At 39.5% G+C, this 18,755-nt stretch overlaps 1 protein-coding gene across 1 annotated transcript; it reads right to left on the reverse strand.

The window, feature by feature from the left end:
* Positions 1–571: 571 nt before the first annotated feature.
* Positions 572–18,505, reverse strand: nectin4a (nectin cell adhesion molecule 4a). Its single transcript, XM_031733828.2, has 11 exons — positions 17,824–18,505; positions 12,906–13,103; positions 12,166–12,333; positions 10,488–10,766; positions 9,850–9,967; positions 6,024–6,178; positions 5,755–5,914; positions 5,327–5,399; positions 4,983–5,045; positions 3,372–3,560; positions 572–3,234 (listed from the first exon to the last, which is right to left on the reverse strand). The coding sequence occupies exons 1-11, from the start codon at positions 17,876–17,878 to the stop codon at positions 2,845–2,847; spliced, it is 1,848 nt and encodes a 615-aa protein (XP_031589688.1). The 5' UTR covers positions 17,879–18,505; the 3' UTR covers positions 572–2,844.
* Positions 18,506–18,755: the final 250 nt, after the last annotated feature.

The following is an 18,755-nucleotide window of genomic DNA, read 5'->3' on the forward strand; positions in this document are numbered from 1 at the left end:
CTGCTGTGCCTGTGGTTTGAGGACTCTGACAGTTAGCATGACTCAAGGGGTGCTGATTCATTTAAACATATTCATCCTGTTGCAACCAAGATGACTACATTAACTCTGATGAAGCAATGAGATATATGGATGATGCACAGTGATAGAAACCATTGGATAGGAACTAAAAAATATAGCAAATTATTCAGTGGCCAATACGTTTCTTTAAGGTTTAGTTTGCTATGATGACTACAACACAAGAGCAAAAACTGAAAAGAAATTCTCACAGTATGACATAACCTGTGGATGAATGTAGTGTACAGTAGTGCGAAGGCTGTCGGTATCCCAACATCCACAATTTGAGCACCGCAGCCGTCACTGAGGAGCAATGAAGGTTTCTTCAAGTGACAAAACCCATTTGATGTGATGATGAAGCTCCTATTACAAGGAAGCCCTCTGGAAAAGGAGACCAAAAGTTCCAGGAGCTGCAGTGAAAAGGTTAATTAGCCTCCTAACTCTGCAATTAACAGTACCTCAGATTGGATGCCACTTTAGTGTTTACCACAAGTCAAGTGAAAGACATGTCCTAACATCAGCTGTTACAGACGAGGCTTTTATTCTTTAAACACTGCAAAGAAACCACTACTGAGTGAGAGCACTGAGACTGAAGAGGCAAGAATTGGCGTTATACATTTGTGATTTCAGCTATGAGGGCAGATGGGTTTAAATACTTGTGATAAACCAACAGCATCAGACAGTGCACATAGGCAGAAAAAAAAAAAAGGTGAAGGTCTACAAGATGGTAGTGAGACCTGCTGTGATGTATGGTTTGGAGATGAAGTCAGAAGGTGGAGGTTGCAAAGATGTTCTTTGGGAGCAAGACCAAAGAGGAGGATTATGCAGATGGTTGGTAGAGACAGACTGGAGCAGCTGAAAGAAGAAGAAGACTACAAAATGTAATAGTTTCAGTGCATTCGGTTTTTTCTACAATATAAAAAATAGTTTAAAAAATGAATGTACAGGGGTAACTGAAGTGCTGTACACCTGCACCTTTAGAAAAACCACATACATTTATTTCAACCCATCAGTACTAGCTGATAACCATCCAAAGCTCTCTGCAAATAACTAGAAATCCAGGCAAATGTCCAAGAAGATCATCTGGATCACAATGGAAGGCAGTTTTTCATAGTTGGTTAGTTCTGCAGTTTGTTGCCTCAGTCAGGCCCCTGCACTTTCCAGCAGTATACATCAGGGGGCGCTGTCTGCAAATGCAACCTGCATTCAGACATTATGGCTTCTCATTTGTTAGGTGCTGCCGGATAATAGTCACACATCACTTTGAGTTTGCCACAAACTCTCCCAGCACACTTTTTACACAACTAAAGCAACATCAGACAAGTGTATCGGAAAAAAGTCGTATTTACAGCAGATAACATAACAAAAAGGAAACAATACAATTGTACAATACAATGTATGTAACAAACAATATAATACTTCATATTTGCCAGAATAGCAAACCTGTTATTTTTTTCATGTTTCCCCTTTGGCACATTTTTCCCAATACTCATAACAGATATTAAAAAAAAAAAAAAAAAGTACACAGATAAAAAATACATGTTTGGCTTTTATGCTGCAATCAAAGGCTGTAACATGTCCCTGTTAGACTCCTTTTGGAAAGACACGGTCCTCTTTTGGAGGAAACGTTCCAAACTGTACAGAAATTCCATGTGTGGCGACCTTTTTTATTCATTTCTACGATCTGCTTCGTGAGAATCCAGGCATACTTACAGAATCTGATCAATTCTAACTATGTTTTCCAAATGTTTGGCAGCTTTTCCAGATTCCATTGATGTTGACATTCATACTGTGTGTGTAAACATCGACAGATCAAACATAAATGCACTCTAATGTATTAAGTGTGCATGTTTCATATATGCTTTGTCATCTCTAGTCTTATATATGTGTACATCAATATGCTTGTAGCACACATGTACTACGTGTATGTGGAAGAATCTGAATGAGGAGGCCACTGAGGCAGAGGGATGTATGACCTGACAGCACATTTTATTTGTTATTGTTACTATGCTGTGTCTTTGTTACTTCAGATTTAAGTATTACAGCTCTATTTCAAAGGTGTTTGTGGGGTTTTTTGTTTGGTTTTTTTGTTCTTTGTTTTTTTTTTAAGAAAAGGGAGCTCACTCGTGTATTTGTACAGATTTACAGATCACTACATGTAAGGGACATTAATCTTGTTTTGGCATTAAGGTTTCATCTGATCCAAACTGTCTCAGTGCCTACGGCGGCAGGACAGTAAGACAATATGAAGGTATGCGGGTTGAAGGTGTGGCCAGAGATGAACAAGCCAAAAAAATCTGGATCAGGTCCCAACCAATGTTGTGTAAGAGAATGTGACACAGGCAGTTACTCTTACACTCACCACAACCAAATCAGAAGTCCACCCTCAACACCGAGCTGTTGCAATCTCCTTTTTAAGTTTGCCGACTTTCCCACAGCCTTGTTTACTCCTCCTGTATTTCCTGGTTTTTCCCACAGCAAGTGCTTTCAATATCCCCTCATAAGCTCTGGCAGCTGGATTCACCTGTCAGCTGCAGCTGGTTAGAGCAACAGCTGTATTGTGAAAGCTCAGAAAGGAATATCGTCGGTGATGATGCTGAAGTAGCTGCACTGGAAAATGTGTGATATTGTCTTTAGTTTCCAGTAGCTCTGCAAACATCTGGGGAATACGCCACTGATCCCCCAAACAGCAGGCAGCAATAAGAAATGCCCTAAAGATGCTTTGGAGTCAACCGCATCCACAAAAGCGGTGCAGTCCTGTAGTTTCACGTGTTATTTTCTCACCAGCTGTTAAACTATTTGGGCCTTGTGGATTATAGAGGTGTGGGGATTGACCGGATGGGGGCTTGGGATCCTTTTGTATTTTAACAGGCCATTACTAAGCTGGCAGGGCAGACTGTGACCCTCAGACACCTGAGAGCTGTTCGTCTCGCTGTCTTGATCAAAAGGTTGCTCTTGACTGGCAGGACCGCCCAGCCCTTCATCCACTTCATCATCGTCGTCCCTTATGGGTGGGCAGGTGCTGCTCACGGGAGGGTGTTGGTGATTCTTGGTGATGCTTCCCAGTCGCAACCCCACATCCGGTGGGACAATGGGGCTGCCGTTCATCGACCTCAGAAAGTCGGGCGTTTGCATCCTCTGAGGCAATTGCGTGAGAGGAGGGTGGTAGTGAGTTTCTGGCTACAAAGACACAGAGCAGACACAGATTTTGATTGCATCATCATCAGGTTAACTATGCAGTGGTTAGTAATATGGAGCCGAGGCATTCCACAGTTTGGCGAACTCAAGCCTTGACACGCACACTAAGACACACTTACCAAAGATAAAGAGCTGTTTTTCACATATCTCTCCACTCTGAGTCGGCTTTCCTCGTCTCTGTCCAGAGGCCTTTCTCTCCCCCTCCGGGAGTTGTTGTATATGGCTGGTCTGCCCAGAGAGTCATACGCAATTCCTCCTCCCCGACTGCCTGAGATAGTTGATCGGCTGTCACGGCACTGAGGCTGCTCCTGTTTATGGCATGGAAACGAAACACTAGTAACTATTACTAGACACACTGATGAAGTGCATAGATTGTAACAATTCTATGCTCAAAACAACAGAATTGCTACAAACATTCTCCCCAAATTCACGTAAAAAACACATTATTTAAAGCATTATAGTTACATTATTTACTTACATGTATATTTAAAAACGTAGTTTTAAAACAATGGTATAGCATTAACTGGGGAAAAATAAATTCACTTTTAATGAAAAATAGTCTGTTATTTATTTGCATTTAATTAGTCACATTTTTCAAGAAATTCGAAGGAAAGTATTGGATAATATATTAGAAAAAATAAGAGATTTAATTTTGGGCCCCAAACTTCACTCCAGGTCCTGATTGAATCAGGCCTGACATACAATTAGGCAATAAAAGCTTTACAAAGTAGCTTTTTGGGCCTAAACGTTTTTTCAGTGTATTGAAAATGACTAAGATGTGGCTGTAAAAGACAAAAAATTGGGAATAGCCACATGCAAAATGTTACTTTTCTCAGTAAGCTGCATTTGATGACACTAAAGATTAAATTAAATGGGTTTTTTTTGTTGTTTTGGGAAATATGCTACAGCGTATTCTTCCTGAAACATAGCAGCGTGCCACTCCCATGTCTTCATGCTAATTACAGGAGCTACAACCAGCAGTAATTTAGCTCAGGAAACAGAGCATTATTAAAACAGTCTGATCTCACTAAAATGTGAAAGGTAACTACTGACTCTTAACACCACATTACATAGTGACACATGTCTGAGCTAAACATTGTCATTTTAACTCTCTTTAAAAGAATCAGCCACTATTTTTGCCCTTCTGATACGGTTGTAAAGGCCAAATCATGGTCTTATTATCAGCCTAGAAAACCAACAGAGTCCGGGGGACAAGTATAAAGACATGAACCCAAATTTCTTGGGTGAAAGTCTGCATTCTTCTCCCCTCAATTTTGTTTGCTTTATACCTTATCTAAGGGAGGGAATTCATCTGTCCACAGTAACAAAGTTTCTAACCTTCCAAATTGCACTGTGCTACATTATGTTTCACCAGTTAGAGTCGCTGGCTTGCAGTTGTAGTTGGTTATACTTTAAAACAGACCAAGCATTGCTGTTTGCAACTTGCTCGCAGTGTTTACACTTCACTAAGCTAACATGTATCTGGCTCCAGCTCTATATTTAACACATGTGAGAGTGGTGTCAGTCTTCTGGCCTAATTCTCAGCATGAACTTTAGGGCCCATAGAGAGGAACAGAGATGTTAAAAGAGAAGAAAAAAAAAGCTGTGATGCACTACATGCAGATTCGAAATGTTGAAACTCAGAACTTAGCCATCTGGCATCTGGCTAGTAAAGCCTCAGTCCCAGGCCCTGGCCCTGCATGCAGATTTATATAGATACGCAGACTGACCCCAAGGGAAGACAGGCTGTTCCTCAGTGTTCCCTCCACCCTCAGAGGGATGTTTTCCTCTGTCTGCAATCAAAAGAAACACAACAAAATTCAAAATCATGAAAAAATCTGTACATTCACACCTTACTATACTATGCTTTCATTATTTTAAAACTGATGGTATTATTGATAGAAGATATGAATATTTGGCTGTTGCGACTAACAGACACCAGTAGTTATATTGAAGTATTTGGAGTTATTGATAGTGAAATCTGAACGTTGAAAAAAGGTTTGTGTGACACACGTGGTCCACTGATTTGGATCAGTGCTGAGCAGTGTGTGAGAGAATAATCATGCAAACGTACCGCTCTCCTGTCTGTACTCGAGGAGTTCATTCTCCTGATAGAGGCTTGTCTGGAGAGAGTGCTTATTTCCTCCCTGTGAGGAAAAAAAGACAGAAAAATTAATTTCTAAATGGCACTGAGGCTTATAATGCCACGTGTGTTATTCTCTGGCAGCTCAAGTTATTGCTAAAGCTTCATATTTTAAATTTAGTTTTCATGCATATTTGTGCCTGCTGTTAATTTACATGTCCCCCACGCAGAGTCATTTAGCCACTGCATTTTACACTTTATGCTTCTCTAATTTTACACGCTCCGCTGTTGTAACTGTCAGCGGAAATATTCTTAATAGCTGTGATTTGCCCCATTTTTATGTATTCTTCTCAGCCTGCGGATATTATTAATTCATCTCATCTTTTTGCATCTTAATTAAACATCACATTATCTCGTACTTCTTCTCAGTCAGCTGTCTCTTTAGCTTCTTGTTCTTGCGCTTGTGGTAACATGTGACAGCAATGACGATGGTGAGCAACAAGATCAGGAGCCCAATGGCGACGCCCCCCACAATGAACATCATCTCGTTTTCAATGCCTCTGTCATCCGGGGGACTTTCTGTGAAGGTAGAGTTAGAAAGATTAGAAGGAAGGATTAAATGGATATGGACGTCTAAACGCACAGTTTATATTACTTTGACAAGCATGTTGATATTGCTGCCATCTACCTTCCACATTAATCTCCACCTCTGCCTTTCCAACTCCCACTTCATTTGTTGCCATACACTGATAAGTGCCCGCATCTGAAAGGTTAAGGGGTCGCCCAAAAGCTAGCGTTCCATTCATGTGTGGGATGACACCTTTCGGCAATTCTCCATCCTTCCTGTAGAGAGAACGTACACAGAGAGTGGCACATTACAGTGGATCCACATCAGTGTATGTCATCTTCAATCTTGTACTCTGGACAGGTTGTCAGTCTGTTTCAAGGCTAACAGATTAGAACCCAGAGAGAACCCATACAAACATGTTTACCCTATTAGGCTCAAGTGTTCTAAAAATTGCACTTTCCCTCCAATAAATGAGATAAATTAGAATTTATTTGCTGAGTGTCTGAGTCACCAACAGTTAGATCCACTTCAAAGAAAGTTCAGTGACACCAGCTTATAGCAGCAGCAAAAACAGAAGTGCTTATGGATGGAAACGTTCTGAAAATCCTCAAAAACTCACCTCTGTATCACTGTCATCGGGCAGAAGTGAGTTTCACTGACTGATCGACCTGTATCAGACTCCTCTCACAAGGATTTATAGCCTGCTGCAAAGTGGATGCTCCACACCCGGCATTATAACCTAAACAGTCATCCGACAGCCTAGACTCACTAGATAAATGCTAGCTGGAGTGTTTGAGGTAACTCGGGGGCAAAAAGCGAAAATATCACAAAGTATTTGTCATATATTTGTTTTTCTTATTACTAATTTATTTCTAAGTTTAGATATTATTAAAGAATACATAAAATATAGTGTTTACATACAAAAACAGTAGTAGAAACGTGCTAGCTAGCCACAACAGCTATGGGATATATGGTTAACAAGCTTGCTAGCATTAGCTGATAACTGTCACTGTCCTAAGATGATTAATAATGGCTGTAAACAAATGATAGCAAAAATAAATAAAAAAATAAATAATGCCAAGGCTTCGTGATACAGTCACCTGAAAGCAATGGGTGACTTTGGTGTACCTTTTCCATCTTCTATATACAGTCTATGGAAGTAGTATAGATTCTTTCATAGCTTGCAGAGTTTTATTATTTTTTTAGATAATAATTCAGTGGGACATGGCATGCTCGCATAATGATAACAATCAATTCCACAAGATCTTAAAGAAAATTGAACACCCCATCCACCAACAACACTAATTATGGTTCTGTACCTTCTAGAAGAGAACTTAATGATATAGTAGCTGAACACATTGTTTATCTACTGTGTCATGTCAAAAATCAAACAGCTACCTGTGGGGCTGAGAAATGAAGCCACAGAGAGAACTTATTCCCCACAGACAACCATGTTAAAATACCCAAATTAGTTAGCAGGGATCTGTCTGTACATTGTATTGGAACAGTTTATGAATGCAGCTTGCTAACCAAGCGTCCTAGTATGAAATAAAAATTGATCTTGCCATCTTCTTGGGCAAAAATGGTGACTTCTAGATCCAATAAAGTAGCGTGATAGAGACCAAAAGACAAACAATGAGGCTTCAAAGTGCAAAGCCCCGAAACCACTGGGTGACGTGGTTGCATCTATATACAGCTAAAAAAAGGACACGACTTGAACATTCTCAGAAATACATCTTCCTTCATATAGAGGCCACTCTATAATCTAATCCATATTACAGTTGTCATAAGTGTGTTGAACTCTTGTTTCACAGAGTCGTCTCTGTTTAGGCAGAAAAGAGGAACCATATACTTGTATATATGCAACACATTCTCATGATAACATCTCACACAGATCTCACACTGCTTCCTTTTCCTCCACCCTACACCCCTGCCTATCTGCTCCTACTGGGTAACTTCTGATAATTGCTCATCCCTTTCCCTTTTACTTCTCATCCCCCTCCTGCTCCCTCCTTCGTGTGAAACTGTCTCATCTGTCTCCACTCGGCACAAGCCGGAACATGACACTGTGACGGCAGCTATTACTTCACCTGCCGCCATTTACTAACAGGTTTTCCCAGTGTGCTGTGTGTGTGTGTGTGTGTGTGTGTCCATGTGAACTGCATATATTTAAAAGGTGAGTGTGAGATGATACAATTCGATGTGTGAACTTTAATATATATGTTTTCACATGTGTTTGTGTGTGTGTGTGTGTGTGTGTGTGTGTGTGTGTGTGTGTGTGTGTGTGTGTGTGTGTGTGTGTGTGTGTGTGTGTGTGCGTGCATGTGTGTGTGTGCGTGTGTGTGTGTGTCCATGTGAAATGCATATATGTAAAAGGTGTGTGTGTGAGGTGATACAACTCGATGTGTGAACTTTAATATATATGTTTTCACATGTGTTTGTGTGTGTGTGTGTGTGTGCGTGCACATACACGGTCATTCATAAGTCTGTAAGCTTGTATGCACGGTGTGTGCCTCTTAATCTTTACTCACAAAACCTCCTTTCATAAGGTATGTTCCTGTTTTGATAACTAATAAAAAAAGTATTAGATGCTTTACTTTCTGTCAAAACCGCGAAAACATAACCAAAACCTACCAAACATTTGCTCTTTTTCTTGTTGTTTCTTTCAAAAACTAAAGACAGATAAACATATTTTCTGGGTGTTTTTCCCCCGTGGAAGCCTAACTGTCACATGCCACAATTTAATGGGTGCCATTCCTCTTCCAGCTTTTCAAGGCCTGCATTTTTCTAGCTACACCACACCCTGAGAATATATTAATGCATTAAAACAGACAGCTTAAAATGACAGCTGGTGACTCAAGCAGAAGAACTGAAACACCTGAGTTAAACCCTCAGCTGGCTGAAAGCAGGGCTTCTCCTGAATGTGCTGCCTTCCGTTGAGGCAGCAGAAGCAGGAAGTGACAGTGAAATGAGGTGAAATGAGGTTGTTTGGTTAAGTCATGAGAAAAAGGGTGGAGATCCTCCCCAGCTACATCGCAAAGGGTTAATGCAAGCAACTGTATATACATGTGTGATAGGGGTATACACTCAAAAGTAACCATAAAAAATCTATTAGCTGTGTTAAGTATTGGAATAAATTTGACAGATGTATGATGGTAAAAGCACACTATGAGGATTTCATGTAAGGCCTTCACAATTATCAATGCAAAAACACTGATGCTAATGATGTCATCAAAATATATAAATATAATTCAAATGTAAGTGCATGAACTGTATATTTTAGATATGTAAAATATACAATATTTAACTTGATCTTAGTCAATTTAACTAGAAAATCAGGGTTACTTTTCATAAATTCATAAATTAGACACAGACATTAGATTTGATAACATAAGTACACAGGAATTATTGGGAAGGAAGCACTAGCTACACATTTCCATGAAAAGAATGTCAACAGACAAGAAACTACAGTGATATGTAGTCTACTGCTGGCATTGTGTAACTCCAGTTCACAGTTCCACCTATTCACAGTGGTGTCACCATTCCTCTTTCATTTTGCCATGTATGCAGTTGTGCACACGTAGTGCAGTCTGTACCCAGCATAAGAGTATTACAGTAGTAATTAAAAGTTTTGTAAGTTTAATCATATTGTCTGGTGTCTTTCTGTGTGTATATTTAAACTCTTAATGTGTAAACAACATTGTCTGTTGCTTCTACTAGACTTGCTGTATGTACAAATACATAATTAATAAGTAATAAAGTAACTATAAGTTGGTGATGACCTGAATTTGCTTTCATCAAACATCCAATTAAAGTGGTGAAATCACGGGACACAAAACTGGCATCATAACTGGCACTTCCGATAAAAGTAACCATGACCAGACAAATCAGACACTTAGTCATGCAAACATCAGACACCCGGAGAGATAGGTGGATCCTACTGTACCTGATCCAGGTGAAGACGTGTGGTTTGGGGTTTCCTCCACTCACGCAACTCAGGGCAGCATTCTCCAGACCCACATACCAGTTTCCATTGTAGCCAGACACCTCTGCGTGCGGCGGATCTGAGAGGAAGGATAATAATTTACCAACTTTAAATGCTTTGAGATGGAATAATCAGACTTACAGCTGATGCAAACATGAATGTAACGTTTTACAAATAGTAAAAATCACTGGCATGGCTTAACTTCAGTGTAAGGCATCGTGAATGATAATGCATTAGAAATTAAGGAGGGAAGTACTACTATTTTTTATGTGTATTTAACACACTCTTGATCTTGAAAATGAAAGGTGAAGAGAGTTTTATAGATATAAAATGTAAGTAGTGTGAGCTAGACTTGCTGATATGGAGAGAAACGTGTGTAGCAACACAGTGTTCAGAAAGTCTCTTATGACTCTGAAGGGATCACGACAGTGATAAAAAAACAGGAAATGAGAACATCGGTCCTATTACTGCTTTAACTCTACGTATGCTTGTGCTTTTCATGATTTGAATATGTCTAATTTCTGCACTACTGGATCATCTCAACCCTTTCAATTTTTAAAATATAGCACAGTTTGGGTATAATGTGGAGGGAAACTCACAGTGCACTATCAGCTGGTTTTTTAACCTGCGGGGTTCCGAGTAAGTCGGATGCCAAACCAGGCAGTCCAGCTTCGTTCCATTCATGTTCCTCAGGGGGTACAGGGAGAAGTGAGAGGAGACTTCCCCGCTGTCTGAGGTGCGATTGACTGACTTCCCGTTCAGTTCGGTGTCCCAGGAGAGCTGAGGCAGGGGTCGGGCTACGGAGCGGCAGGTAGCAACCTGGCTGAATTCCTGTCCCTCCACCACAGTAAAGGACTCCACTGTGGAAATGGGGCGAGCTGGAAGAGGGATGGTTACAGTGTTTGATCAGGGAGGAGATAATGATGGTTAGATCAACACACTCAGCAGCCAGTGATGAAGGCAGCTGTACACTTAAACAGATATTTAAAGGTCCTTCTAAGTAAGCGTGTCTGGTCTTATGCAACATGCGGGTCGCAGCAAAAGTTTGATCGCTAATTAGAAGAGCGTGTGGTAATGTTTTTAGAGAAGAAATATGATGTCACATACATAGTTTCTTTCTTTTCTCGTTTATTAATATTAAACAACTTTATGGTAACAACAGCAATAACTACTTATGCTTAAATATTTAAAGCTCAAATAAGATTTGAATGCTTTCAGGATAATGAAATTAAGTGAGCACAGTTTTTTTTTTCAGGCAGTCCGCAGAGTTCATTTAAGCCAGTAGTCTTGTTAGATCAGCTGATAACAGCTGATCTTAGTGTTGACAGCTCAGCTGATATACTACTGAGCAAATCTCATGTAAAGCCAGTTCTTTAAAGTGCTTTAACCTGCCTACAGTTTCTTAAAGCTTATGCAAGCAACCTTGCAACCTTCCTCCACCCCACATCCTCTTGATACTGTATCTATTTTAATCAGTGCATATCTGTTCAGTACTGTGGGATCTTGCTGCCACTCTCACAGTCAGACTTTCCATGTGTGGTAAAGTAAAGAGGGACAAAAGTGAAGCTATATCACCAAATATCAATTATTGTAGGCAGTAATAACAATTTTCTTCAGACTTAAGTAGAGCTGACGATGACTGATTTTACTGTAGAATAACGCGGTTAACACTAATGATGCCATTATAATAACAACGTTATTAGTGTTGATTAGCCTCCTAATGAGTTATAAGCAAATAGTCAAGAGGTAGATTTTGGTCAGAGTTCAACCAAAGCAGAAAATCTTCAGTGCAACCTGATCAAGGCTTCTTTTGCTGCATACTAGAGGAAACGTGTTGTTAGAGGTTGAATCCTAGAAGCACTTGTAAATTCTATATACTGATTATTACTTGCACTTGATTAGTTTCAATAATTCAAAAGTGTAGATCCATATATCGACAGTAAGACGATAAGATAATGTGAACATGTTGGAAACACAACAAAATATACTTCTGAACAATAAACTTCAAATACAACCTTAAACGTAAAAACCTGAAAATACGACCATTTGTAATGCCTTATTAGGTGTTACAAATCCTTAATCGGGTGACAAATACAGTCATGAGTAAGTGTATTATTCATGTTTTGTTTGTGTTGCTACATTATTAGTCATGTATTAGCTACGCCTTAGTAAACTAACAACCTGGTGACAATATGGATTAGTTTCCATCCTTGAGAAGACAACATACTATCTCTTCTGTTGTGTACTGTGTGCCAGAGTCATGATGGAAGGACTCACTATGCACAAAGAGTGACATCTCTGCCTCAAAGTTTCCAAAGGGGAAAGTGCTGACATGGCAGGTGTACTTCCCCTCATCAGAGATCTTTGTGGTCTTGATGACCATAGACGAGTCCTTGGTGGGTTGGTTGCTTTTAAACTCCACGCGATCGGCCCACGGTCTGAACGCTAAGGACAGACAGAGACAAAAAGAGAAAGACAGTTTAGGGAACCCAAGAGGAAGGATGCCACACAGAAAGTTAAATCCAGCAAGTTCAAAACAGACCTTAGGCTTTCTTTTTAGCACTTTCAGTTCCGTACACATGTCTGGATCCCTCTCTTATAACTGAAATTACGTTACAGGGTGGGCACTGATACCTTCTGTGAGCAAAGATTCCAATATCACCTAAAATTACACCAAACTATAAAAACGGTGCAAATATCAATTGAATTATTGATATCACGGTAACATTTTCAGCTACTCTGGCAAACTGCTTTTAGATGTTTATGAGCTTATGCTCATGTGCAACGTTTTCTGGGAGGAGAAACAAAGCCACCAAATAAGTCTTGTCAGCTAAAACAGACACATTAACTTGCAATACAGGGAAACTTTGTGAGGGATTGATAAAGAAAACATTTCCCACTCCGAGGAAAAGAGAAGTAACTCAATGTGACAATTTTATTTTTAGCACTTGGCAGAGGACGTAAAGACAAGGGTGAGGGCAGAAAGAGAACTGGAGCTCAGACACAGGGCTAGTTACCTGTTTTTCCATTTACATGATGTGCGGTGATGATCTGCTCCTTGGTACCATCAGGTTTCTCCTGAAACCAGGTGACCTGCACCACTGTGTTCTCGGCATCTGGCTCATAGCGACAGGGTAGGATGGTCTTTTCGTCCATCAGGGAAGTTAAGGAATAATTTGGAGGAGGTTCCACAAAGTCTCCTTGTATCACTGTCACTAGAAGAGAAAGATAGGCCCGTAAATTCATCTGATATAAGAATCAAGTACTTGCAGCTAATTCACGGCAGGGTGGCCTGTTCATCTCTAACACAGTGACACCGAGCTCGGCACGCTGATCGTAAATACTAGAATTTGTCAATAGGTCTAGAAATTAAGAATAACTGCAGGAATCCCATTAGAAGTGCCACATTTTTAAAAATTTAAACCAGAAAGTGGAACTCCTGAGACTCAGAAAACACAAGCAAATTCCTCACAGAAGGACTCTGCCCGAACTCGAAACCCCAGACTCTTTTGAAGTGATCTACAGGCTTTCTGAAGCTCTTTTTTCTTTGCACATTGACTGTCTTTTCAATCATTTTCAGTCGACTCCTTATTAATAACAATTTTAAAGGAATGCTTGTTTCTTTGTTTCTTCATTAAGCCAACTAACAGCAATTTATTAATCATTGAAACCACCTAACTTAATAGAAGAACCAGAGTTGTCTCTACAAATAGCACACACATAACAAAGAAACCATTTTAAACAGTGTCTTTAGCAACTTGTTAATCCCGGCCTTTCACAAAAACAAAGAATATGTTCCAATGTCTTTAATTGAATCTACAGAAAATGCAAACGAAAACACAGCTTGATTGTAATTCTACACCAACAGGCTGATTCTAGAAGAGCGAGTAGCCGCAAACTTGGCATATCTCCGAATGGTGAATTAAACAAGTGGCAGACGTTAAAAAAGACGTACAGCAGATGAACATGAACATGAAAACCTTAACTGTTTGATCTTAATCTGAAAATCACATCCATGAGAAACAGAAAAGATTCCAACAAAGAAGAGATAGGACCTGAGAGATGGATCTAAGGTTTCTGTTTCAATATGTACAGAGGACGTCAGGAGAGAGGTACAACATCTGTGCACCACTACAGAGCCGCTGTCATGGATTGGGGCTGCATTTCAGCCAGTGATGTAAGAGATCGGGAATACTGATGGGATTATGAATACAGAAATGTACCATCTGGAAAGTGTCTGATTGGCATTGCTTCATTTTTCAGCATGATCCCAAACACACTGCCAGTGCAGTAAAAGCATGTCTGGATAGAGAAACACACAATGGAGAACTATCAGTCCTGGACTGTGGGATCATCTCAACAGAGGATGAAACAAAAGGCAGCAAAAAGGGTTTTGAATGTCCTTCAAGAAGCCTGGAGAACTATTCCTGAAGACTTCAGAAAATTTGAATAAAAGAATGAGTTCTGGATGTGTTGAAAAATTAAGTGATTGCACCAAATAGTGACTTTAAAGCTTGTTAGAAACACACAATCTCAGTTTTTCCTTATTAAATCTGTAAATATACTATATAAATAATTGCATCTATTTTCAATTTTCCTGGCAAAATATAAAGAAATCACACTTTTAAACAGTGCTGTATCTTTAAAAAGTCTCAATTTTACAAGTGAAGTCTCAGTTATATGTGCCAGTAACTACTGTAACTTGTATGCTGTAGTGGTGATAAGGCTTTTAACTTATTTTCTGTTTTCAACTTGCTACCTAAGGAAAAGTAAAAGCATACAGTTTTACATTAATACGAAGTTGCATCAGTTCTACAGTAACTTTAAACCAAAAGTCATATGCGAAGCTGCTTCATGCTGTGCGTCAAAAGTCCCAGTTCAGTTAAAGGCATGATAGTGTGGAAAATGGTGGCCTGTCTGTGCCGGAGTTATATATTATTTCAGTAAGCAAGCTGTGGTTAAGTGGGGTGGCTATTTTGTCCGAGCACAGGAAGCCAGAGCTGCTTCTCATGCCACGCTTTTCTGTTAAGCTGAGCCAACAAGCTGCAGGGTTTAATGCAGCTCTGATAGTAGTTTTGTCTTTTCGCCAAACTGTCTGGAAGGACTAAGCAACATTTAAAATGATTTCATTAATATAGTGTTTCAGGAGCAGAGTTTCGGTGGAGACAGGTGTGCACTAGTCTGACTGGCAGCAACATAGTTTAAAAAAACGTCAGTGTTTAAAGGCAACGGATGAGGTTTGGAGACAGAGTTAGTACAGAAAACAAGCTGTATATCAGAAGCATGAGTCAGTACAAGTGAAGATATGTCGTATAACTAGTTGTTCAAGATACGCTTTCAAAGAAACTAAATGCTCAGTGTCTGCACACATACAAAGGGACCCCAGAAAACGTAAAGTTAACACAAAGTGCATCGTATCACATCTCACACTGTCACAAAGCAGCATTATTTAGTGCAAACCACAAGTTTACATAAATATCTTGTTTTTTTTACTTTTCTCCCCTTCCTCCTTTCAGTTTGCTAACCTGTTTGGTCTCAACAAACTACAATCCTTCACTCTACCTGCAATATGTGCAGTGCATTGTTACACAGTTTGAAACTGTATTTAATGCTTCTTTGCATTTGTGCATGTTCATCTTGTCACAATGCTAAAATAAAGCTGAATTCAATTTTGTGGAAGTTTTGCCTATACATCATATTGTCGGTTATATTGTCATATTGCTGTTCTTAGATCAAGCTGGAGTTGATTGATACTAAGACGCCAACATTTCCGGTTGTCAAGGCACCTAAAGGCTCAAAGCTAAAAACAGCTAGCTTGCCTAATAAGGTTATAAGGTGTAGTTTTGTTTTTAATACTCATATATTTATCTGGAAACAAGAACTGAAAACTCTGGTTGTTTTCATTCAAACTTTTCAGCTGGTTTCTAGCAGCTAGAATAAGTTAGTTTATCTACATAAGTTAGTTTTCATTCGAGCTTTTAGTAATATTCATATTTTCATTCATGGCTTCATTCGGATGTTGATTCAGTAGCTGATGTGGTAGAATCTGTTCAGATATGTCAGTGGGTACGATGTGATTCATGCATTTACCAGCAGACCTGATGACTCTTCTCTTCAGACAGGTGTGTTTTTTTTCCATGAATGTGTGTGTGTGTATGTGTCACCCTAATGTTTAAACCTACTTTGGAATCTGCCTGTGCTGCATTACTGGAATAATGCCCAGCCTACCCTGCTTTTATGGGATTGAAAGGTTTTCTTCTGCTACAGTCTAGTGTAGCATTATGTGTTCTTGTTAACTTTTTCAAGTCATTTTTGTCCATGAATTACCTGCAAAGTTCACATCTCATACACTATTAGGTTTTTTGTTTTTTTTAAGCATGCACCCCAAGTCTCACAAAAGATGTATAATAGCACCAATCGATAAACTTAAGGACTGATTCAGGCTAAATTATGATGTATTGTTTGAAACAAAAATGTCCATGGCTGAAGCAAACACAAAAAAGCCACATAAATTACACAAAAACACACTAAAATCCATAAGTAGAAGCTGGAAGGGTATTCAGAGGCATGACACAAAGCCCCATGTCCACTTTTGTGATTTAAAGATAAGAGATCAGGATCAGGATCTCTTACCTTTAAATCACATACATATCTTACATCTCTACAATGGTGAGAAAGATGATATGTATGTAGGTAGATGAGGGCAGACTGCCAATAGTGAGATAGTGACAGACAATAGCACCCAGCAAAGAAAGCTCAGACAAAAAAAACAAGAGGAAGTACAGCGTTCACAGAAAGACTGGGACACTTTTAAAAGTGTCACTGAGTTTTATTGGTGACAAGGATAAATATAAATTACTTATTTCAAAATGAATAAATTTGATGTCCATCTCTCAAAGAGTTCATTTCCTTTCTGATCTTTTGCTACACAGCTTATGGGCCAATGTGCAGTTTTTACATTGACAAACAGTATTTGAGTAAACGGTGTTTGACAAACACTGTAAGAGTGAAATAAGTAAGAACTAACGTGCAGTAAGGTTTTCAAACAGATGCGGGTAATGACCTTACTTTCTATCTCAGATCAATCTGACTGATTCTGACTCACAGGCCTTATCCTCCCTGAGCTTTAAGCGAAAGTTTAAATCACTCAGACCTCAGGAGTACCCATATAACATGTATTTTGTAAGTGCATCAGCAGCTTCTGACATTTTTTGCATACATTTGAGTAGTGATGTTTGTACATAGTATTTAAATATGAAATGAATAGTGGGCCCAGGATAGAGCCTTGCGGAACACCTGTAGACCACATGGGAGTATTTGCATTTCTGGGTAAGTTTACCAACATTATATTATAATGTTGGGTGTTGTGTTTAAGTATATGTAGTAGTAAGTCTTATGAAGGCTGTGTGGATATTATTTATCATATCATCACATTTTTGAATGACATATTTATACTTAAGCAGCACACACACATATACACTAGGAGGATCCACAGAGTTCATATGAATGCAGCAGAAAGAAGCGTATTGATCAACAGCAACCAGTTTTTCCAGAAACAGAAGCCAGGAGTGTTTCCTAACAGCCCTCTTCCATGTATTCTTGAGAAAAACTGACTATGCCTTTAGAGGTTGCAAAACATAGCTCATGAATATGCTTCAGATACTGTATTAGGCCTTAATAGGGTACAGGAAAACCAAAGTGTGCATCATGATATTTTTAAAAAGCCTTTTTTAACTTCCGATGTTTGATGTGTGACACACAGCTGCTTTAGCGCTGCGAGTAGTGGAGTACAGCAGCGCATAGGCAACACATTAAACAATCACAGCACAATAAAGGGGTCAGTAAAGGCGGAGGATAAAGATATACAGTATTAAAAGAACACAAAACATGTTTAAATATCATTTTCATCAGACTTCATATGAGTGCTTATCTTACCAAAGACATGGAGGACAAAGAGGCACAGAGAGAGTCTGTTCAGCAGAGATGTCATTCTCTCTGGGTGTTACTGTTAACTGTGCACAACTTTTGACAATTTCAGCAGTGGAAGAAAGCTCATAAGTCCAGGTAATACGATCCGAACTGACAGGCAGGCTCGAAGCATTGAGGCACGCTCATTCCTCGTACTGCCGGATCATCCTTGGAGATGGGTTTTCTTTGAGAACCAGATCCCTTCCAAAGTCCAAAGCGTATATGAGAAAACTGTGTGTGACCCCGTCCTTGTGAAAAAGTTAAATCCTTTGAGTTTAGAGTCCTGTATGGTTGTTAAGCCCACGCCATCATGTTTGCCCTTCAGAGGAAAAATAAGGTGCAGCTTTACCTGTTTGGGATACACCTGTTTGAGCTACGCCCCTCTCTCTCTCTCGCTCTCTTGCTCTCGCTCTGACATACACACACCTAACAACCCCACAAGCCACAAACACACACTCACGCACACACAGCTGCAGGAAAAAAAAGTCACCTTTCCGGTTTGGTTGAGGCAACATGACAGTTATTTTCTCGTCTTTACTTGCTCTGCTCAGAGGAGAGGCAGGTGAAAAGCAGGCACAAAGACACTGTTTAAAAGAATGAATGTTTCGCTTTAATACTCACCCTGATACTAAAATAGTGCCTCCTCCCTCATAAAGAAAGCAAATTAATCCTTTAATTTAAAGGGATCGTCACAAACATCAGTACTATGCAAAAAATTCCAGTGAAGACTTCCTCAATTTAAAAAACACACACACACACACACACACACACACTCACAATAAAACACCACCCTACACATAATGGTATTTGTAATCTTGTAATCTGCATACATGTAAGTGGCATATTCACAGAATGTTACAAAATAAATCTGAGCATCTGTAGTCACCTCAACCAACAGG

Source organism: Oreochromis aureus, linkage group 3, assembly GCF_013358895.1.
Source record: "Oreochromis aureus strain Israel breed Guangdong linkage group 3, ZZ_aureus, whole genome shotgun sequence".
Taxonomy (NCBI): domain Eukaryota; kingdom Metazoa; phylum Chordata; class Actinopteri; order Cichliformes; family Cichlidae; genus Oreochromis; species Oreochromis aureus.

Excerpts from the sequence above, each read along its gene's own strand:
- nectin4a (XM_031733828.2), bottom strand. The coding sequence starts at position 17,878 with ATGACATCTCTGCTGAACAGACTCTCTCTGTGCCTCTTTGTCCTCCAT. Across the intron at positions 10,767-12,165 it reads GATGTCACTCTTTGTGCATA|CTCGCCCCATTTCCACAGTG; the intron begins GTGAGTCCTTCC and ends TCCCTCTTCCAG. Across the intron at positions 5,046-5,326 it reads CGAGTACAGACAGGAGAGCG|ACAGAGGAAAACATCCCTCT; the intron begins GTACGTTTGCAT and ends TTTTGATTGCAG.